This window comes from Adiantum capillus-veneris, chromosome 19 (assembly GCF_014529385.1).
Source record: "Adiantum capillus-veneris isolate H3 chromosome 19, ASM1452938v2, whole genome shotgun sequence".
NCBI lineage: Eukaryota > Viridiplantae > Streptophyta > Polypodiopsida > Polypodiales > Pteridaceae > Adiantum > Adiantum capillus-veneris.
Window position 1 is genome coordinate 122,026,782 of NC_140949.1, and position 24,089 is coordinate 122,050,870.

General features: G+C 40.6%; 1 protein-coding gene across 1 annotated transcript; it reads left to right on the forward strand.

The window, feature by feature from the left end:
* The first annotated feature begins 1,281 nt into the window (after window positions 1–1,281).
* LOC147434769 (histone H2A-III-like) lies at window positions 1,282–2,217 on the forward strand. The gene is made up of 2 exons (XM_086491196.1): window positions 1,282–1,553; window positions 1,844–2,217. The coding sequence occupies exons 1-2, from the start codon at window positions 1,356–1,358 to the stop codon at window positions 2,087–2,089; spliced, it is 444 nt and encodes a 147-aa protein (XP_086347322.1). The 5' UTR covers window positions 1,282–1,355; the 3' UTR covers window positions 2,090–2,217.
* The last annotated feature ends 21,872 nt before the right edge of the window (window positions 2,218–24,089 follow it).

Below are 24,089 nucleotides of genomic sequence, written 5' to 3' on the forward strand. Positions count from 1 at the left end.
ATTACAGCTTGCATCACACCCTACTTGAGTGCTTAACTTTTGATTGAATTAGAGCTTGCTTTCCCCACATTTTCAGCCATGAGCTCTCCCTACACACATTCCTCTCCCAACCACAATGTGGACTCTTGATTGGGATGCTCTTTTCCAGAATTCTCGATCGTCGAGAGTCACTCATTAGCTCCATACTCCCCACTGGATATGTTTCTTTTGGTCCCATAGGTCATATTTGATCTCGAAGAACAATTATGAAATCTACCTTGCAACAAATGCGTACTTGGGACTCCCAAATCTAAAGCGCCAATGCGAAAACAAGACCGGATATGCAGAAACACATGCAACAATTAGCCAAATGTGAGAGAGAGAGAGAGAGAGAGAGAGAGAGAGAGAGAGAGAGAGAGAGAGAGAGAGAGGAGAGCGATTCCTACTTGCACACTGTGTTTGCATGTGCGTGGGTGCTTTAGCATTGAGCGATAGAGTTTAAGGCCTACCATGAGCGTTCGTCATGCATGCCACTTATGTAGATTGGCCAAGCTTGTGAGGCGTGCCAACTGATAACACCTTCAATCCCAAATTTGCTTATAAGAAAACGATTGAGCGCTCACCATGTAGGGTGGGGCATGCAGTGCATGCACAACGTTAGGGTAAAGGGGCAAATAAAAAACTACCCCCCTTTAGGAGGACTGCCGGGGCCAGCTTTTTTGTGCACTTTCGGACCCATTGTGAGACACAAATGGGTGAGAGTTGGGGTGGACAATGTAGCCAACTTGCAATCGTGGCCATTAGATCTTGGGTTCAAACCTTGTTGGCACAATGGCTCTAAATGCCCCCCCATTCTGGTTTCCTATTTACACCCATTTTTTATACACATAAAAAATATTGTGCGGGCGTTCTGTGCCTGTATAAATGCAACTTGATTCCAGATTTTTGCTACTGGTAGAGACGATTTCGATCTTCATTTTGAGCATCTAAGCACTCGATTCTGTTTAGCGTGCTTTTCGGAGTGTGTGTTTCCTCTTAGGTGGCCTTAAGTTGGCCCCTTTACCCTATATCAACCTGAAGAACATGTGAGAGGCCGTTGAGAAGAAAAGCAGTCGGATTCAAGTGTGAATGCATGATTTGGGAGTTTCAAATTTGAGTTGTTTTGCCGGGGTTATGATGCGTGAAGGTAGGCGGTCAGATCGGGTCGTTAAAAAGAGTTGAGATCGACGGCAGAAGAGGGGCAAGGCACGGATCGATGACGAGACAATCAATATATAAAAAGGAAGAGAGCAGCATTAGGGAGAGTAATAAGTGAATCGAGAGATAGAGAGCGCAAAGGTAGGAACAGAGCCTCCTGCCTCTCATTGATTCCAGCCATGGACTCCAAGGGTGCAGGCGGTAAAGGCGGCAGGGGCAAGCCCAAAAAGAAAGCTGTCTCCAAAACGGTCAAGGCAGGCCTCCAATTTCCTGTGGGTCGTCTCGCTCGCTATCTCAAGAAGGGCCGCTATGCTCAACGCATTGGATCTGGCGCTCCTGTATACCTTGCAGCTGTTCTCGAGTATCTTGCAGCTGAGGTATGTCTTTAAATTGCTGTTATAGGTCTGGTTCTTTAGAATGGCAGAGATGCGTGGGTGGATTTCATGCGTTTTTGAGTGTAGGTGCTGCTTACATGTGCAGAGGCTTGTGGTTTGGCAAATTCGTGTGATGTGGCTGTGTGTATTTGCGTGAGCAGGCTAGTAGTACTTTGGAAGCCAGGATGCAATTGATCTGAATGTGGAACTAGGAAAGGGATGGTTATGTGGTTCAAAGGATTTTCAAACTATGTGCTCTGTTCTGCATTTCTGACTCTGCTTCTTTTCTTCAGGTGCTTGAGCTAGCTGGTAATGCTGCCCGTGACAATAAGAAGAACAGGATAATTCCTCGCCATATTCAACTGGCAATCAGGAATGATGAAGAGCTCGGTAAATTGCTAAGTGGAGTTACTATTGCGCATGGTGGAGTGTTACCAAATATTCATCAAGTGCTCTTACCTAAGAAGTCTGCAGAGAAGGCAGAGAAGAAAGAGAAAGCCCCTAAGGCTGCTAAGTCTCCTGCCAAGGAGTCAAAGTGATTTTCTCTATCACTTTGTTCTAGGGGGGGTTTTGTATATACTTAGCTTTAACAAGGCAGCATTGTGCATCCACCCTTCTTTCTTTGATTGAGGTTAACATTTCAAATGCTATTTAAGATTTCATACGATGATCTTGAGTGAATAAGCTGTTGGGTGTGCCCTTATTGTCTATATTTGTTCGATTACCAAACTCGTTATGTTAGCTTATTCTGTAGTTACATAAGTGGACAGCCTTGATTCTAATTGAAATTGATGCTAGGTTGGATAGTCTCATGATATCATGGTGTCAATAAATTGACACTATAAATTGACACTAATTGACACTTTAAGCATAAATGTCCTTGGTAGAGGTCAATGCTCCTTAATTGAATTATTTATCAGACATTTGTTGGTGTTAAAATTGCTTGGTTTGATTTGTCAACACAACTTCATTGGTATGTATGTATTGATTGCAAACACACTTCATTGGTCTATAACTTCGCCTCTGTCAAGTTTAGCCCCTTCTTTAGCACCGGCCATAACCATGCAACTAATGCGAGTGGTAGGCAGTATGTGGTAGAGCTCACCTACCATGACATCTCTCAGGAAGGATATTGGGTAGTTCTGTGCTTGTTCTCTGTGGTTTGGCAAGGGTGCATCAGAAACTGCCCTTTAAATCTATGCATGCCACATAGCAGGGGGGTGTTGGAGTATTGAATATGGCTGTGGGGGTGATGCTGTGAACAGTGGCTGTTGCCTCCTTGCATTCTCTGCATCAGGTGTCACCTGGGTTGGCTCCATGTCGATAACAACTTAAGTGTAACCTGCCCAGCTGCCAGGGTTGAAGGGAAGGAACAAATCAAGGTGTCGTAGAGGTACTCACCACATGCTATGAGGGGGTGTGGGTGTGTAATAGGGGTTGTCATAGCTTGACGATGTGCTTTTACTAGGTGTAGGCAGAGGGGAGGGGTTTGTAGGTGTGGTCATTGACAAAGGAAAGCAAATCCGTGATGAGCTTTTGAGGGATGTTCTTACGGATGTTTTTTGATCTTGAGAAGCAAATGGCCTTGATTAGTTGTGCAAAACCTTCACATGAGGTTACAATTCATGACGACATTGCTAGTTAGGGATCTCTTTGCAATGCACTGATTGAAACTGATTGAAGGATATGCTCATTAGGAAGAGGATGGTATTTAGGGGCTTTCTTTATTTGCCATGAGATTTTGGAGGTGATTAACATGACATAGATGTGTACACCATTCATACAAGAATACAAGAATGGTGGGCGTGAGAGATGTAAGAGTGGTTAGAAGATCCATATTTCTCTCTTTAAAAAAAAAAAAAAAAAAAAAAAAAACAATTTCTTGTAGTTGAAAAAGTGCCTTGCAATGTAAATGGAGCTATTGAGGAGAGTAGTGGTAAGATGGTGGGAGGGGGTGTTGACTCCCATGATATCCATCCTCAACTACATTGACCAAGGCTTGATGATTTTTACCTTGCAAGATTGTTGAATTTGCTTTACATCTACTTAAGCACCATAAGGTTAGTGTCACATTGGGACGGGTGTTCCTCACTTTTTGTAGGGTGTTGCTCGTTGTCGTCACATTGGAGCTTCTCCAAAAACATGCATATAGGCAGTAGTGAATTTGCCTTGGCCAAGTGGTATGACCATTGGTTTTCTTGTTGCTTGCTAGAGTTCAAACCCAATGTAGTGAGCTTGTGCCATAGCTTTTAGTAGATTTCCCATGTTGAAAGTTGGTTGAGGTTGGAAGGCCACCCCTTTGGCAAACCCTAGTGGCCATCTTTCGCTTTTTGGAGCACCAATGAGAGTGCCAATTTAGCACGGCCATCCCTCCCCTGTCCCAGTGTGACACTAGCTTAAGTGATCATGCTTTAGAGCACAATAAAATATTTGGTAAATAAATGATGGGACAACTTCAAGATTTTATATTAAAGGTCTAGAAATTCAACTTAGAGAAAGTTAGGTACCTTGCCATCGCTTACAAGCTTATTTATTGTTACATCTATCTTAGTTAAATAGGTTTTAGTATAATATTAAGTTAATATGGCTTGATAGTTTGAGGGTTCAGATCTAGAACTTGAAAGTTGTAACTACTCATCTTCATGGGAAGAGGAGTAACTTATGAGAACCAAACATGGTGAGTAAAAAAGAAAGGGAAGCATTGAGAAGAGAAACAAAAGCATTGGGAAGGGATGGTTTTGTTGAAGTTTGTAAGTGTTGAGAATAAATTAAGCAAGAAGAGGCTTGAGCATTGGCGTTAATTGAGAAGAGAAGGATTGTGGATAATATTCAAGCATTGAAGCACTCGTGACCTAAGAACTTTCAAAATGTTGAATGAAAAGGGGTTTCCATTACATGTAGGAACCATTTGGTGATATACAAGAGTTGGTGATGTGTTGAAAACAGAATATACCATTCTAAAAATCTAATTGAGGAGTGTAAAGTGATGAATTTTTTATTTTTGAAGGTGAAGCTAAAGTTCAAGCTTGATCAACCTAAATTGCATTGGTGAAGATCTAAGGAGTCAAAATTGACCCAAGTAAGCCACATTTTACTCTTTTTGCAAGCAATTACTTGAATTATTGATTGTAGAAATCTTAGAGCATGTATAAGTAACTATGTGTTAGGGTAGGAGTGGATCTAAGTATTGTATCCTATGCTCTCCACTTCAAATTTGCATATAGTCTCTCTTTACTATTTTGTATTAAATGTGAAGGCTAATATTGTTATTTGATTCTTAATCTTAAAATGGGTAAGAAGAAAAAGTGCTCTTTGTTAAAAGCATGGGCATTATGTAGAGTGATGCTACATGTGCATGCTTTGTCGAAAGGAGGATGTTTGTGTCAAGTATCACATGCCAAAGTAGTCTAGGGAGTTGTATCGGATTGTATGCAATCTTTTTAGGATACATTATATCATCAAGACATGTGATGCTCAAGAGGATCTAGATTGTTTTTTTGATTTGGATGATGCACACAAGTGGTATAGTCGTTGTGTCGGTAACAAGGGGAAGTCATGCTCTATGGCTTGATGAATATCAAGGTTGCAAGAAGCGTGTGAATATATTTTATAGTATGAAGATGAGTTTGATGAATATCTCAATAATGATGATTCTCAATGGTGTTTTCAACATGTTATTGCTTCCAACATAAAACATCATTAAGTTGTCAATTTTTAGGTACTAATAGGTTTTCAGACACCTATAGTTTCAAAACTTGAGATTTCAAAGCTTAAACCTGATTTTTTAGCATCTAAAGCTTTTTAACTTGATTTTGATGTTTTTGAAGTTGGTTCAAGAAGGATATATTGTTCAAAGCAAGGGAGGAGTGGAAAAGATGATGGAGGAAGGAGGTCAAGAGTAGCTCATGAGCCAAAGGATCGAAGAGGATCGTCAGCTATTCCCAAACTTCACATCAAAGACACTCATCTCTTTGTAGGAAGAGAAGGCAAAACTTACCCAAAAATAGAATTGGTGATTGATAGAAGAGAATGCAAGTGGGGGTGAGCCACATAAGCCACCAATATCCCATACAAACTCATATAGCAACATTGGACATCAATCTTGAAGATGTTGAAATTCGAGAAAATATTAGATTACACTCTAATGAAGTGCAAGAGATGAAGTTAGATAAAAACATAATGTGTGCTAATGATGAGGATGATATGACGAATTAGTTTTTGATGTATCTTAATGAGGAGCGTTCCACAAGTGACAATTTGAAAGGTGTTTCTGTTGATGGAGAAGTGTTTTTGGAGTCTTAAAAATTGAAAATCAATTTTGAAGAGTGGATATAAGTTATTCAAGTTGTGAAGACAAGGATCTTGAATTTCAAGTTTCTAAATTGAAAGTTTTGATATCAAAGGTCCTTGATTTACTGAGTTCCACAATGTAGGTCTCTGATATGAGAATACTGTTTAAAGAAGTTATGTATTTGAATTTGTTGAATTTCAAAGTCTTGTTGTTCCTCAAGTGGAGATGATCAACAATCTCTCATTAGAATTAGACAATGAGAGGCATTCAAGTATGGTCGCAACAAATGAAGCAGTTTTCAAAATCAATCAACTTCAAGAAGAGAAGATATCATTGATGGTGAAGTTTTCTCAGGTTCAAGTTGAACCCGATTTGCACATTTGTTATTGTTGTGAAGGTAATAATACTCTTAAGCAAGTTGTTTCGGACAAAGAAAATCAAATTGAGGATTTGAATCTTGAACTTACTTTTATCGTGAATGTGGAGTCTTCTTCAAACTTTGATGTTATAAAAGGTGTCTTGAATGATGACGTTGTCGTGAGTGATCTTTATGATGCTGGTGCTTTTGCGAATTAGAATTGCATCTTTTTTTAAGGAAGTTCAATTTCTTGATGATATTCTTGATAATTTATACCAAGTTCCTAATGTTAATGGTTTTGCAAACGTTGAGAAGATTGTTTTGACCGATAATGATGTAAGTCTTGTGCGAGTTCTTGATGATAATCAAGTGGTTTTTTTCTGAAGATGCTTCTATGTGACTTTGCGGATGAAGGGGATATGAATTATCTCATTATCTCTCAATGGTTCTATTTGTTCATGTTGAACGACATTGATGATGAATTTGTAGATTTTATCTCTTTTCTATGTGGGAAGATGGCCTATACATACTTTATGCAATAAGCGAAGAAGTGAAAGGGAATTCAAGGAACACAAGTTAAAAGTTTTCAGGTTCAGTCACTTGAAGTCTATTCAATCCAGTGTTTTTATATTGGTCGAGTGCAGTTATATAATCTCTATGAGGAGTAGTCGTCTAGAGATTTTCAAGTGAAAATAGAAAGGGAAGCAATTCACTTCGAAGTTAATAATGGTTTTTTTAATGTTCTTACATCCACAAGTGCAATTTTGTTGGGAATTTTTTCGATTTTGTGATGCAAAGTAACTTTGCTAACCAATTTGAAGTTAAGTTTTGCAGATTAGAGGCAAAGATGTTTCAAATCAGCAATCGGGTGTTTTTTCTTGAAAGCCAAGTTGTGCAACCTGAAGTAGAAAAAGCTGACGTGAAGTTCTTGAGAGTGTTAATGGAGGGTGATAAGTTTGGAAATGAACCTAGAACTATATTAGTTTCAAGGAGATATCAGTGATTGGAGTGTTTTGCAGCAAAAAAGGGGATTTATTTATGTCTTTGAGGGGGAATATGAGCAAGCCATCTTGGTGGTGTTTTTTATGTATGAAGGAGAGTCCAATTGGTAATTTTTATGCCTTGAATTAAATCAATTTGATGAAGAAGCATATCAGTTTAGGTGTTTCTTGAATCAAGATTTTTAGGAAAATCAATTATTTGGACATACTGAGTTTAAATTAGGTCTCCAAGTGTTTCATTTACATGAAAAGATATGGAGATTTTCAAGAGGAAGTGTCTAATGGTTGCAAAGTTTGCATCCTATCCTAAATGTTTCTTCAATATTTTTGAGAAATCTGAATGTGAACATGAACCTGAACCTGAACCTAAACCTAAACCTGAAATGGAAGTTGAATTTGTACTTAAGTATCTGAATCTGCAAATGGAGATGAAGACCTGACATTAGTTGAAGAAGAGGAGAATTTTGTGATTTGTAAAAGGGATTTGAAGTGAGATGCCAGAAGCAAAGACCAATTTGGTTCTTTTTTCCCTAAAATGAGTCAAGAAGATCACGGAAAGGTTTTTTTTGAGAGAGTGGAGTCCATAGTTGATTCTAATCTTCTTTCACAAGTGTTGAAGATTTTGAAGAAGCAATGTTTGATGGTTTGCAAGGTGTTTTTCATATTTAATAATTCATAACTCATTTTGAATAGAAATCTGATTTATGTGAAATATTATTTGTTGCAAATTGGTGGTTAACGCTGATTGTGGGGATGGTTTTGAAGTATGTGATGAGGGTTATTGAGCTTAATGTTTCACAGATGAAGCTTAACCTTACATGAATTTTTCAGATTTCTTGAATTTTGATCTTGAAAACGATATTTTGCAGATGGGAGATGTTGATTTTGATGATTCAATATCATTAGGAGAACTTTGGACTCACTTTTGGGTCTTGTAAGAAGTTCCACCTCATCTTATAGAGAGAAAATGTTAAATAGTACAATTTAGGTGATGTTTTTTTGCACCAACAAAAAGCCAAAATGACATTCACTGTTAGGTATCCACCGTCTTCTTTTTTTGTCCTTCGTTCTCTTGTCAGGAATCTAACTAACCGTATGACTAATGATTTGAAACACTAATTTACAACCATTCACTCCAAAAACATAATCTACAGGAACTCTATCAACTCTAAACATGGGACTACAGTGATTCCATATGCGAGCTTACAAGCCTTCGCTCCTAAAACTTGAGATATTTTGTCAGACATAGTGTTTGTCTCTCTATCAACTCTAGGATGGATAACACTTTAAAAAAAAAATGAAAACACCAATTTGAATTTGCAATCCTCAACCTCTTCATCTTCAACACTTACCCAAAGAAAGAACACACATTATCTTCACGTTGATGTATTGCAAGAATATGCACCATTGCAGAAACGTAGGAGGGAGTCTTTCTTATTTCAATGGGAGAAGAACTTAGAAGGACAAACAAAGAACATCATTTGGATTTGTGGATCGATGGGTCTATTTACCCAAAGGATCCTGCAACAAATGCGCCACCTCCCTTTGATAATGTCACTACCCTTTTATATTTCATAGGTGATAGCAAGGATGGGCTATTGGGATACACTAAACATTTGGAAATGCAAGGATTGAATGCAAAAAAGCAAAGAGCCCTCTTGGCGATGGAGAATATGCAGCTGAAGAAACTTAATGAAGCATGCATCCGAAGATTTCATTGAACAAAGAGACAATCCAAAGCCTTGAGAAGAAGATTACAAGTTTGCGTATGAAAGACACCGTGCATGGGAGTTGGAAAATAAAACGAGATCTATGCAACATAGAGAATATGAAGATTGGTAGTGACGGCCTGAAAAACGAATATGGGCTTTAAGGTAATTCGAAGTTTTTTTCTGCTTTTGTATCATATATATGCTTTACACTTTCTTATTACCAATCATGACACATGGTGCTTTCTTTGTAGGTCTTTGCTACATCCAAACTCGAACGAAGTAGGTTCATCTAGTTCCAAAACAAGCAGTTGAAGAGATGATAACAGAAAAAAATTGATAAATTGAAAGGGAGGCTCCTTACCTCGGGAGGCTCCTTACCTCCTTCATGGAGGAGAATCAGTTGGAACCAATGGAAGTGCAAGCAATACTTGATGAGAGTGGCATCTTGCAGATGGGATAATGACACTTTTATTCAACTAAAAAGTCCCAAAATAAATTACAAAGAGGATCATTGCTGCCAAAGCCATCACATGTAAAGGTTGCACGTCGGCACGTAAACGATGAGGTGTTTGAGAAACTTGGATCACCATTTCATATTGAAGCAACATTCATAGGCAAGGGAGAAGAGAGGTACTGTATAACGAGCATAAAAACCTCTGTTGATCTTGAAGCATTGCAAAGGTATGCAGTTCACTTCTTTGATATGAGTCGAGAAGAGTGTAATGGGGTTCTCAAGTTTCCTTTGAAGCTCGATGAGTGCGCAGTCCTATAGAATAGGAAGCTAGAGAGAGTCACTATTACCCTCATGAACAGAGCTTTGGATCCATCAATAACCAAAGAGGGCCCATGATACTTCAGCATGCAGTCTGGAAACAATATTCTGATATTAGAATCATTTGAGATATACTTAGGTCAATCTATAATAACAAAAATATTGCACGTATGGTTCTTGGCTTTATGTTCCTTTTTTACATACAGGTTGATAAGAGTGATTTTGAAATCCTCCATTCGGTTTTTAGTCAAACCTAGATTCCTTCTATCATCAGCGAACAAAGAAACGGAGGTGTGCTTTCAGTGGAAGGATTTGGTGACTACCAAGTCAAATGGCACATGGCAGGCGACTTAAAGATTCTTAAGTACATGTACACCATAACACATGGTGCAACTGTGGCAAATCCATGTTTATACTACATGGTTGATGCACAATCTCTAGAGAGTGCGTAATGGAATAGAGCTCCCAACAGACATCTTCAAGATAAATCTTTTCAGCAAGTGCTTGATATACCTATGTGTAGAGTTTACATTTGTACACTCCATGCACTCTTCAGAATAATTGAAAAGGTGGTTCATTTGTACATATGTTTTGCATGGACCTTAAAGCCAGTAAGTGAGTCAAAAAGAGTCATCAAGCATTAGAGAAAGTGCTCTCAAACAATGGTTTGCATGGAGGCAATGTCAAAATCAAAGAGAACTCTAAGATTTCTCAAGGTACCAAGGAAAGCATCCATAGGCAGCGTGAAGGCCAAAAAATTTCTTGGGTTTAGCCTCAAAAGAGTCTGAATAGAGAGGAGAAGAGACACCTGTTCAACAAACAAAAATAGTTACATAGAGTGGTTAAAGACAATGCTGATGGTGGGGCAATCCAAAATCACAAGGCAAACGTGTGGAAATCACTTGATAAAATTTTCCACTACATTGAGCAGCATTCGTGGGACGAAAGTAAGCTCACATAATTTCAAGCAGCCTTGCTGGATTGGAAGAAGGCATACCTAGCAAGGTGGGGTGGGCAACATATCACTTTACATGGTGAGTTACCATGTTCCATAAACAAACAACATATGCTCCATAAATCTCTACTCTGCTCACCATTTTGATTTATTCCAATGTAGCACATACTGTTCAACCATGGTTCATATTTTGCCAAGAAATATGGCTCATTGTTAATATGGTCCACACAAGGCATGGAAAAGACCCACTACATGGCAAGAACATGTTACTTTAAGCACATAGATATGGGGAGGAAAAGATAGAGCCAATAGCCTATTAGAGTTACACCAATGAACTTATAGACAACTTATACATAGAGAAAGGTAGAATGAGCTTCTTAAGAGCTCAAACATTACACGTTCTTTACAACTCATCCACAAAGAGAAGCAGCAAAGGGCTTGGGGAAAGTCAAATGTAGGGGCGCAATGCGAGGTGGCGATAGTCACAAGTCTAGAGCAGGAGAAGATGGGCATGATCCCGTCGTTTTTATTCTCTTTGTTGCACCCCCTTCTTCCTCACTATGTACCTCTTTGACGTGCACGCCCCTAGTTGAACTCTTTCCTCTGTTGATGGTAGCATTCCTTCTAACCCTTAAAAATAGCCTGTTGTTGTATTGATTTAGGCTCTTTGGGTCTTCGATTCCTGCCGACAAGAGTGTTTAGTACCCATATTCGATGCCAAACACACGTAAAGCAAACTATTTATTTATCAAGAATATCCTTTCTGCATTCAGTGGCACGGGGTACCCACCACACAATCTTGTAATAACTTGCATTGCAAACAAAGGAAACTTTGCATTGTGCTCGGAGTATTCCTTGTGGTATATTATGATCTACAAAACAATATTAAAACATTCATGGGTTATCATTGAGATGCAAACAATAGAGTCAAGTACGTAAATTGTTTCTACAAAGCTTTTTGTGGTTAAAACACCCGATGTAGTGAGACAATGCTGCATCCTTGCCTTGAGCCTCCTGCTCTTCGAAGGAAACTATAGTCATACACAAGCACCTGTCAACAAGCAGATTGATCTCAATATTGCATCATTGAGACATGGGCAAAACCATTTGCATGCCTAAAAGAATTTACCAACTGATTCTTGTCCATTTCCAACATGAACCTTCCCCACAAGTGAATTGAGTGGCTAATCACCAGCTGGGCCAGGGGTGCCACATGGATGCCCATGTTATCCAAACCAAGTTGTCTCATGGTTGATTGGAACTGCTCCTTTGTTGGCAATTCGGCTTCTCTTGACTTTGCTTTGTTGAATATATCTTTGATCAGTTGACCCCTGAAGTGAATTGTGTGTCGTGGACAAATGTGTCAACAAGGAGATGTTTGTCCACTCTATCCTCCACAAATCCATGTTTGTCTCACAAAAATTTGCGATTGCAGCTGGGCAATAATCCTCTTGTATATTTAGCTCATTCATAATATCATTGAGGAGAATGTAGTGAATGTTATTTTCCATAGCAAAACTGGGAGCACAATTTAGAGGCAAAGACCCTTCTTCATTTGGGCTTTCTTGCTTGCTTCCTAGTGCTGCATTTGCAAGAGAAGCAAGAGTTAAACCTGCATCAAAATGTCTCCTTTAACACCTCTACCCGCTCTTCTTCTGGATCAAACTGTAACTCCACGTCCTCTATCTCTTCCGTTGGCACCAATGGATAACTACCAGAATTTGACGATCAGAAAGTCTCTGACTCACCACCCGTCAACAGGTACAAGTAACACACAAACCCGTGGTTGAATTCCACTAATCAACACTTTTTAGAGTGCCTAAGACATCTGTCTTTGACAAGCAATGCTTTGGAGGGACACTTTTCTAGACAATGATTCAACCTTCTTGTAGCACCCTTCGCAGGGTCAAGATTGGTTGGGTGCACAAATTGCATGCCATCAATTGTCAAGGAACTATCCCAAATGACTGCTTCATAATGTTGCAAATGTGTTTGTAGATACTCAATTGAGCAATCAACAATTTGTTGGATACAAAACTTTGCATTAAACATTTCTGATAGCTCTGGTGCACGATGATGAGCACGAGTGTTGTATAGGAATGTGTATAATTTTTCTTCATATGTATCCTCCCCTACATCGTCCATCTCTAGGACTATGTTTTACAAGTCTGAAAGAAACATCAAGACAAAGCTACTATTATATATGAAGGATATTTGGGATCATAACCAAGCGAATAGGGAGCCTGGGGATTCCCTAAAGGTCTTTATTTTCTTGGTTCTGACCCACTTGTTTAGGACAACCGATGGCGTGATAAGAGTCTGAACTAAACGAGTAAGGGCCTGAAGAATCCCCCAGGGCCCATATTCGCTTAGTTCTGACCGACCAGCGTGATCATCTCGGTACAATCCATGCTATATCCACCCCCATTCGGCATGGAGGATCAGAACCAAGCGAAGAGAGGCCTTGAAGGATTCTTCAGGCCCTTCTTCGGCTAAATTTTGACCAAAGTATCGTGTTGAAACAGGTCACATGATGAGGGTCAGAACCTGGCGAATAATGGGTCTAAAGAATCCCCCCGGGCCTCTTTTTGCTTGGTTCTGATCCAAGAGATTATGTTGATAAAATTCATGGTATACCCGTCCATTCGGCACATAGGGTCAGATTCAAGTGAATGGGCCCTTTGGGAAATTATTTAGGTCCCTATTCGCCTGGTTTTGACCCTGTGTTGAGAGGCCTTGCGTGCCCATGCAAGAGGCTTAGTTATTCATTTAATACTCTGATTCAAGGCTTATTTGGGACAATGAATGAATAACAAAGCCTCGTGTGGCCATGCAAAAGACTTAGTTATTCATTTAATACTCTGTCTAGGCATAGTTGGCTTAGTTATCAATAACTGATAGCGAAGCCATGTGTGACCATAGCCTATCTAAGCACACTCACTCATGATGCCCAAACATAGCATTAAATGAAAAACCATAGCCTTGCACGGTCAGACAAGGGGTCATTATTCCACAATGCTTTAAACCTCACAACCATGCCTGGAGAATCTCAACCCATTGTTACGATTTGTAACTATGCAAATTTTGGCGTCGCGTGATCACAAACAACATTACTGTGTTCCGACTTTGAAGACTACTCTCTCCTTGTGCCCTAACCCCGTGACGCAGGTGCGCACAGACATGAAACACACGTGCAGAGGAGAGCTAGCCCGAGAGAGAGAGAGAGAGAGAGAGAGAGAGAGAGAGAGAGAGAGAGAGAGAGAGAGAGAGAGAGAGAGAGAGAGGTGCACTATATAATCATGTTAATGTATAACGTGAGTTTGAAAGGAGAGGTACATTAAAATAAGGGGGTTTTATGTTCAATTTTGAAAAAAAAAATCATAAAATAAGGGGTCTTTTTATTCATTTATACATGTTAAAAGGGGAGTTTTTTAAAACCCCGCGAATGCACGTGATATAGGGGTGTACTGAATGGTGAACCCCCCGAGAGAGAGAGAGAGAGAGAGAGAGAGAGAGAGAGAGAGAGAGAGAGAGAGAGAGAGAGAGAGAGAGAGAGTCTGTCTCTGCAACAATGGCACACAGGTGGATGGAGATGCAACAGGTAACAAACGCAAAGCTTTGGAGGTCGTTGAGAGCATCATCGCGAGAGATGGTTGAGAGCAAGATGGGGAAAAGGCGAAGGCAAGGGTGATGGCGACGCGACAGTAACAGACTCAAAGCTTTGGAGGTCGCTGAGAGTAAGATTGCAAAAAAGGCAAAGGCAAGGGAGGTTTGTTTCTCCTATTTGGAGATGGAGATCCCGAATGCAATGGTGATCGGTGTCTGATGCCAAACGATAACTCCAAAAGGACACGTGGGTTGTCCTCATACAAGGACAACCAATGTAAATGCAATAAACGGACTTAGATTCTCATGCAGTACGATCAACCAACCACTATGAAACTAGAAATGATGCTTAGTAAAGAGGTGCATGGTGCAAAATTTAGAGGTAGCTAACCCCTCCTTTGAGCGTCAACTTGCCCCTGACTCGCATTTTAACTCTAACCCCACCCCAGCTTCAGGCAGTGAGCAAAAAATAAAAGGACAAGGACTCCCACCCACTTGCCGCGTCCTCTTTTGCCTCGCTTTCTTGATGCAGATCTCTACATAGTGAAAAGGTATCCTATTATTCTTTTATGCAGTTCAAATTTTCAAGGTCAGTACCAAGCGTATAGGGGAGGCATAACTGTGTTTGGTGCTCTTATTTGCTTGGTACTTACTATATTCCTTGCAACTGTGTTTGCCGCTTGGAGACCCTTATGTGAAAGGGACATTCTCTCACAGAATGTGGGTTTTTCGTTATGCTGTTCGTAGAGATGGCTCGTGGAAAGGCCACGCCTAGAAGAGTGACAGGTGAGTCCTTGCATGCTCAAGCAAGAAGACGCCAATACGAAGTGCACAGATTCGTTATGCTGTTCGTAGAGATGGCTCGTGGAAAGGCCACGCCTAGAAGAGTGACAGGTGAGTCCTTGCATGCTCAAGCAAGAAGACGCCAATACGAAGTGCACAGATGCGTCCTACAAGAGCTGCGTAGGATCGAAAGGCACATGCAACCGGCCATTCCAAGGCTTCCTTTTCAATGAGTGGTACGAGAGATATGCAAGCATTGAAGAGTGGGCATGCAATGGGCCAACAATGCTCTTCTTTGCTTGCAGAGATTAGAAAGGACTACCTGGTTGAATTCTTTAGTGATAGCTATATCCTAGTGGCCTATGTGCATTGTGTCACAATTATGCCCAGGGATTTGGACACTCCACAGGTTGTGTTTTCTCTATGCTGGGCTGCTTCAGCTAGTGCCAATTTGGGACACCAGGACAATGGATATTCTTAACATCCCCCCCCCCCCCCCCTCCATTCTCGAGCGCGACAAGTAGAGCCTTCAAGGGTTGCGAGCAACAGTGCACACGATCACGGGTCGAGAGACAGGAGCTTGAACATGCCAGGGACGAGCCCGCACAGGTAGAGCTAGAGCCCACGAAGGAGGAGCTTGAACATGCCAAGGAGGAGCCTGAACCCATCAGGGACGAGCCCGCACAGGTAGAGCTAGAGTCCACAAGGGAGGAGCTCGCCGGTTTAGAGCCCGAGCCAACTAGAGAGGAGCCCACAGAGGTAGACGGAGAGCCCACCAGGGAGGAGCCTGCGCGGTTTAGAGCCTGAGCCAACTAGAGAGAAGACCGCAGAGGTAGACCCAGAGCCCACCAGGGAGTAGCCAGGCAGAGAGGAGCCCATAGAGGTAGAACCAGAGCCCACCAAGGAGGAGCCAGTCAGAGAGGAGCCCGTAGAGGTAGACTCGGAGTCCACCAGGGAGGAGCTAGTAAGAGAGAGTCCCACACACATAGAGCCAGAGTCCACCAGGGAGGAGCCCACCAATTCAGAGCTTGAGCCAGTCAAAGCAGAGCCCGCACAAGTAGAGCCAGAGACATCTCAAGAAAAGCAAGAGGCAACATCTTCTTCACAAGGGCTAGCCAGCGTAAAGCAACGACAAGCTAGCAAAGAGCAAGCATGTGTGCCATAAGACTGGCATCTTGTAGAGAAAATCAATGAAGAAAACAAAGAGGAACTACAAGCGCTAGCCAATTCAGCCCCTCTTCGAATATAGACTCATCTACCCAAAAGGTCAAAGGCGGACTCCGTTTTCAACATCGATCGACAAGATTTTCTTTACATGCGTGATTTCTCCAACGCCAACGGGACGGATGCAGTCGTCCACATTGCTATGTGGTAAGGATCAAGTTCATTATGCGACGATGTTGGGGTCAGTACCAAGTGAATAGGGACCCTTTGATATATTCAAGGTCGCTATTCGCTCGGTATTGACTTGTGTTTTTTTGGCACTTAGTGTTAAAACCAAGCGAATAGGGATCTAAATGACCATTTCAAGAATTGTATATCTTTTTTCTGACCCATGTCTTTGCACGCTATCTCGCTATGTGGTAAGCTTTAATAAGTTCATTATGTCACGGTGCTAGGGTCAGTACCAAGTGGATAGAGATTCTTGGAAATTTTTAAGGCCACTACTCACTCGGTATTGACACATGTTTTTTTGGCAGTGAGGGATAGAACCAAGCGATTAGGGACTTATATGACCATTTCAAGAACTGTATTCGCTTCGTTCTGACCTATATCTATATATCCAATAACCAATATCTAATTGCTGACATTTTTGCATGTTAGGTACGCTATCTCGCTTCTGCCCACAAACGTGCAAGAAAAAATATATGTAATAGATCTGCTTATATATCCTATGCTTCAGAAAAGTGAAATGTCATTTTTGACACTATTGGACTGGTTTAGCAGAGTAAATTGAGATCTAGCGCACAAAATTATTAAATTGAACAAAATTATTATTGTTTTTTTATATTTCTCAACGAGTTTTGCTCTAAAATGCCGATTTTCAACATAACGCTAGCCTCTTCTTCATTGGTCGAGCGCCACTCTCTCTCTAGAACTAAAAGACCCGAAAGTGATTCCAACTTTCTCCTAATGTATCACTCTCATAATATTTAGGTTAGATTTTGCCAAATGATGATCAGGAGATGAAGGCTTTGAATCTGATTTTGCAAAATGCATGTGGAGTCCAAAGGGATTTGATGTTTTGGATATTTTTCTTGCTAAATTTGTAGTCTTTGATGAGCGGGATGACTGAATTGCAAAGAGATGACTATTTTGAGTTTAATTTACCGAGAATGATGGATATTGAAGAGGAGATGTTTGTAGAGCATTTGGATCATTTTTTTTTAATGGTTCTTGGAATCAATTTGTTTTCTTCTTGAGAAGATGTTTTGAAGATATGTTTGATGAATTTCAGACGTGCAAAGAGATACAGTTTTCAGTAGTGTAGAATTTAGGAGTGCAAATTTCAGGGATGCAAAGGATCCTAAACCTGAATTTGTCTATTTTTACTAATTTTTGGTGGAGTAAGGCTTGATCATAGAACATTGGTTCTACAAGTTTGTTTTGTATGAGCTCTCATGGATGATGATTTACTTGATGGGTTTCCAACCTTGACATGTTGCCAATAAATGATGCATTTGTAAATCACTCTTGATAGTGAGGTAGTGCACAAATTGGGAGGCACTTCACTTTGCACTCTATATAGTTATTATTGCTGAGTTTTTTTGAACAAGGGATTTGTGGGTATCGAGTCAAAAGTTTTTGCTGGGAAAAACTTTTTACCACCGGATTGTGCCAGGTGTTGAATGGTGTTTTGGGCATACCTTCTTAGGCTAAGGATGTTACTTTAATGTAGACACTCAAGGATATACCTTAATTCCCGTTTTTGGATATTGAGCAGTTTTCAGAAACTTGAAAGTTGTAACTCGTATCTTTATGGGAAGAGAAGCAACCTATGGGAATGTGTGTATGGAAGAGGATGAAGGTTTTGTGAGTTGTCACTTTCAGATTCTCTGTAATTGCGTTTCGGTCATGATTTAGTAATGTAGGTTACTCACTGTTTTTTGATTTCTGTTTGTGTACGAAAATGCCATGATATAAAGGATTTTGTGAACGAAGAGGTTTCTTATTGTCTTTCTAGGGCATTGGGATGATAGACAATAACAAATTGATACAAACATCGTCCTCTGTCTTGCACAATCGAATGACACCCATACATGATTATCAAGTCAATAGTGCACTTCAATTTTTACACTTTGTTGATGCTTTTTGTATTCTTAGAGTTTTCAATGCTTCTAGTAGTTTAATTTAGTTACATGTTTTTTCCTCTTTGGCACATACTCGATCTCGATCATTATATGTATATAATGGATACTTACAATTAAGCAATGCAACATATGTATTGCAGTACTCAATGCAATATTATTTTAATAAAATGTCATCGGTCCACTTCTAAATTTCATATCTACTAGATTGCTTTCTTTTTGTGTTCGCTATTTATTACTTCCTTATTAATGTACTTGTTTTAAATCCACAAGATCACTCTTCTACATCTGCTTATTCTCCTTTCCACTTGCCTAACTCCATAGCAATTCGAAACTAAGATCTCTTTCAACCATTGCAGTTAAATTGTTAATGTCTTCTCATATGCGTGGTGATTTGTTTGTAAATTATATATAGTTTTCAAATTACTACTTCATTATTTCAATGTCCTCAATTTTATGTCTGTTTAATCGTTTGTGCGCTCCTTGCTGCACTGTCGAAGCAAGGGACTTGCCGATACACCGTGTGCGAGCCACAAATGGCTCCAAGCACACAACAAGACTAATCTAGCAAGCTCAAGAGAGCAAAGGGTGTGTCACTCACCGCTCTACGCTCGCCTTCGTGGTGGATTCCTCGCCGCGATGAAGAAGAAGCTGCAGTCGTGCCGCACTCAACCGCTTCGCCGCCGTCGTGCCTTCGTAATGCTCGATCGCACATACACTCTCCCTCTCTCTCTCTCTCTCACATACACACACACACAAGGAGATGAAGAAGAAGAAGATGGAGATGGAGATGGAGCAAGAGCACTCTTCTATTGCACAAATGAGAGAATAAGTGAATTTTAGGTTTAGTTGGATTTTATATGAGCTCACCCCATTCACACTTGGGCGCCCATGCTTAGCCAACTAATCCCTTGAATGTCCCGGTTAGAGTGCACCTCTCATCGGCGATCACTCTTACCCTTTTCCTATTGGTCCGACAAGACCGGTACCTGACTCTACCAAATACATAATACATGTCCGTCGTAGGTGATGGGGTGTCCGTGAGCCGTGAGGGTTAACATGCCCCCCTTCCTGATATAGATTCCATCCTCGGAAGCTATTGAGTTGAAGCTCATTCGTCGAGGTGGAAGAGCATTTGAGATGAATGTCCTTAGCCTTCTTCAGTCACTGCAAAATCAAACAACATTGGCATAGTAATTGCATTCTCATAAGTGAGTAAAAAGCATATGCAGTTTTAGGTAGACAAATTGATTGGTAAAAGAATTTCAAACAATTTGTCAGCAATGAACATTAAATTGCAATGTAATCAAATGCATAAACACATGTAAAGGTAAAAAATTAAACAAGTATGGGGTCGCTAATTTGACGGTCGAAAGGCACTAGAGATCGAATATTAATACCATGGGTAAGCTTCTTAATTTTTTGTGGTTAATTAAGTTGTTTAATCGCGAGAGCCAAGTATTCATGTTCGAGGGTTGACTAGAGGCTATATCTAGAAGACCTTGTAGTTAATCTACCATAAAAGGAATTTCTCATGAAATCATCGCCTGACTGATTACTTTTTCTTTGACCCCCCAAAGTCTTTTCACATTGATTCAATTTGATGTGTGTGCTTATTTTGTATGCCTTGGGTTTTTTGCTTTTCAAGGAAAAGCGCCCACACTGGGAACCTCTAGGGCTCTAGTACCGTAGGCAATACATGTGAGTGAAGTACCAAATCAAGCTGAGATTTCTCTTCCAGCTTAAGATTTTACAGTGTGGCACTTTGATTTTTTGTTTGTTCATTTTCAACATTTTAATTTTGTAACTTTGGGGGGTCATATAACACTGATACACCTCCCCAAGCTCATCACACTAGTTAACTCCCTTTATAATACTTAAGCTAAAGGTCAATAGGGTCAAGCCCACTAGAAAGCCCTAGTACATTTCACACAATGCTGCCTAAATCGGATTAAGAACCTGAGTAACCATTGATTATTAGGAAGGCATTCCCCATGGTATTAAGAGAAGATTTCTAACACCTAACTTGGTCAAACTAGCTTAGTCCGACTGCTTGATTTTTAAACCTAGACAAGTGATTATGACAAAAAATTTCATTGAATTAAATGTTTGATACTAAGCAAATGCGGTGAATATTAGGCTACCAATCACAATTAAAGCAGACAATCATAGATGCAAAAAAGATAAGGGGCAATGCTAATGGACAAGAAACACCTGTTTGTGTCGATGGTCGCGCTTGATTTGAAGAGTGAGTCGAGATAAAGATTCCATGAAGGTCCAAATCCTACCAATAGCAACACGCTCCTGTACACACTAGGAAACAAAAGGAATACCTCCAGGAGGCACATTAGTGGAAAAAGGTACCAACACTTATTGAACACAACAAAAAACATAAGGAATTCTAACCTAATTATTTACACTCCCCCTAGAGAGTCAAGGGAATAGGATATTGTAGAGGTTGGGGGGAAACCCTAAGGCTAAACCCCTATCCTCGTCGTCGAGATAAACAAAGTCATCATCCATGAGACCATATGTGCCATCCGTGTAGTCGTGTAAATTTTCTTCTTCATCATAGGTGCCCATGTTTACTAAGAAGGTCACTAGACGCCTATAGTCATCTTGGTCAAAAGGGTAGGCTTGTGCAATGGGAGAAACGCTCTCTACTAAGTATGGATCAGACGTGGTCAAGAGACGTATCAGCCATTCTAACTCCTCAAAATTCCTCTCATATACTAGCGTACCTATCAAATCCCATTCACATGCAAGCACTGGAAAGACCATGTGAAATATTTGTGAAAAGTAACGAGGGTACCTCTCACCCAAGGCAGGAGTGGATGACTCTAGCGTACTAGCCATATCTGTACACGCAAATAGATGATGGTTAGAGTGCAAATATTACAAGGGTCGTGTTCTTGTGCATAATTTGTTTTTATGATTTGTGTTATGGCTCTTGCTCTTTTACTTTTTTATCTTGTTTTTGTGAGTATAAGGCTTTATTTATACATTCCCTAAGATTGGAGATTAAGAGCTCAGGGAGAAAGGTTGAGAGGGAAGCAAGTGAATAATGGATGTCCACAAACACTCCCCCCTTCCTTGGGTAGATCATATCGTTTGAAATGATGTCGTCACCCTTTGAAACCAATTGTTCCAGTTGGTAATAGGTGAAGATTTTTGCCAGTAGTTTTCTATTACCCTAGGCGCCTCGTCAAGTTGCAAGGGTGGTAAGGTACTCTCCCAGGATCGAACTTGAAGTGGTTCATCAGGTGATTCTTGAACACTGGGAGGTGTGGATTCTTTTGTAGCTTCATGGAGGTCCACTACTATAGATGGAGGCTGTGTAGAAGCTTTTACCTCTATGGATGTATTACATGAGGAGCTAGAAGCTTTATGGAACTCCCCGCTTCCTGAGCTAGGTGGAATAAATTGGTTTTGCCTTGGAGCCCAAACTAGCTCTGGACTAGGTGTGTAGCATTCTGTGATCTTTCCCTTCCCACGGTCTGCCATTGGCTTTAACGTTACACTGTTTGACTCATATGGGTTTGTTGTCGATAGGGAAGGACACATTTTACGTTTAGGTACCCAAATTTGCTCATTTCCATCATAATAGCCTTGGGCTTCTAATAGTCGTTTTGGAATCCATCGTGATTTGGTCTTGAATCTCCTAGAGCGCGCTCTTGGTTTTCCAGGGAAATTTTTTCTTGGAATGGATGGGAGGGTTGAGGTAGTTGAAAGTAAGGCCTTGGGGACCCATTGATATGTACTCTTAGGTCGTGCAGGTTGAGTACTTGCAATATTACTGCTTGCTGCAACTATAAGTGTTGAAGTGCTAGGTTCATGGGTAGCCGACAAAGACGAGTTAACCACCTTGGCTTGTGGATGTTGGCTATCCTTCAACTTTGCTAGAGTTTGCAACGTAGGTGACTTTGCTTGAATGATAGGGGTAAGAGTCGGTGGTCGCGTCGTGACACTACCAGTATCCCAATCAATAGTGCATTTGGTTGCCAACATCCACGTGCGTCCCAGGTTTACGTTGCCTTCCATAGCTCCCGCGGGCATGACTAGAAACCTCTGCACTATGCTTCCATTGTCATAGACAACAGGGGTCTGAAGGACTCCAAGAATAGCATTTTTCTTTTTATTAATGCCCTTGACTTGCATCGTACTTGGGGATAGGGCCGGTTTCCCTAATTGACACCAAACTCCATAGGATAACAAATTGTGTTTAGCTCCCGTATCTAATAAGGCATTGTATAGTACTTTCCCATAGGGGCTATTTAGCTCAATTGGGTATTGTAGGGGTGGCTCAAATTCTAATGAGTCGTCATCTGTGTCCTCGAAAAATGCTTGCGTGATTCCCAGATTAGCCTCTCGTTGGCGTCTAAGACGTTGTTTTCGTTCTCGAGCCTCAACTCTTGCTTGGATTTTTTTAAGCTCTGCTTGTTCCTTGGCAGCCTTCTTTTGATGGATGGCTTGCAACTCTTCCTGGCTTAGAGGATCATAATATCTTTTGAATTTACTCCCATTAAGGAATCCAATGGTTTCAACTCCATCTAGAGTCTCCACACGAATGGTACCTTGCGGGGTAATTTCACACACTCGATATGGTCCCTTACCAGCGTATTTCAATTTCTTCTTTTCATTACGTACCCTGTACATAAGAACTTTATCACCAACCTTGATGTCTTTATCCTTTAAATGGCTATCAAACCACTTCTTTCTCCTATCCTTCACCACTAGAGCATTTCACACAGCTAATTGCCTCTCTTCATCTAGCCTTTCCAAGATATATAATCGCTCCACTAAGGGGTTACCATCCCAACCTTCTTGAGAAGCTACTCGAAGACTAGGAATGACAAACTCCCATGGCATAACTGCTTCTTGGCCATACACCATCTTAAACGGTGTGCAATTAATAGCAACTTTATACGCAGTACAATAAGCCCATAAAGCTGATGTAAGCTTTAGGTCCCAATCAGTGCGATGAGCCTCGACTGTCTTTGTCAAAATGGAGATGAGAGTTTTGTTGGTACTCTCAGCTTGGCCATTTGCTTGGGGATAATAGGGTGTAGACTTGTGGTGTGATATCATGAAGTTTGATGTGAGTTCTTTTATTACTTCATTTATAAAATGAGTTCCATTGTCACTCACAAGTTCAAAGGGGCATCCAAAACGTGTGATAATGTTCTCAAAGAGGAACTTAGCTGTTGTTTTTGCATCCGCCTTCCGTGTTGCTTTTGCTTCAGCCCATTTGGTTACATAGTCGGTAGCCACAATGATATATCGTGATTGCGTGTTACGTGCAGCCAGACTAATCGGTCCTACAAAGTCTAAGCCCCACTTTTCAAATGGTTGGGTTACCTTGATGGGATGTAGAGGCATCCTATCACTTCTTTGTGGCTTCTTGAAGCGTTGGCATTCATCACATCCCTTTGCAAAAAGTGATGCATCCTTAAACAGAGTGGGCCACCAATAGCCTGACTGTAAGATCTTTCAGGCAGTCAAGTTTCCTGAAAAGTGACCACCAGCTACGCCCATGTGTGCCTCTTGTAGAATATATAAATACTCATCCTTGCGGGGACAACGTCTAAGAACATCATCTTTTCCTCTCTTATAGAGAGTTCCAGCCAGTAAGCAATAGGGTTCGCATTCCTTGATTAATTTTCGAGCTATATCTTTTCGCAGTTCTTTGGGTGGAAAACCATTAACTAAGAAGTTAACAATCTTTTCACTCCATTCAGGCATTGTCTCAACAA

Coding starts and splice junctions, on each gene's coding strand:
- LOC147434769 (XM_086491196.1), top strand. CDS start 1,356: ATGGACTCCAAGGGTGCAGGCGGTAAAGGCGGCAGGGGCAAGCCCAAA. Junction 1,554..1,843: donor TCGAGTATCTTGCAGCTGAG/GTATGTCTTTAA, acceptor TCTTTTCTTCAG/GTGCTTGAGCTAGCTGGTAA.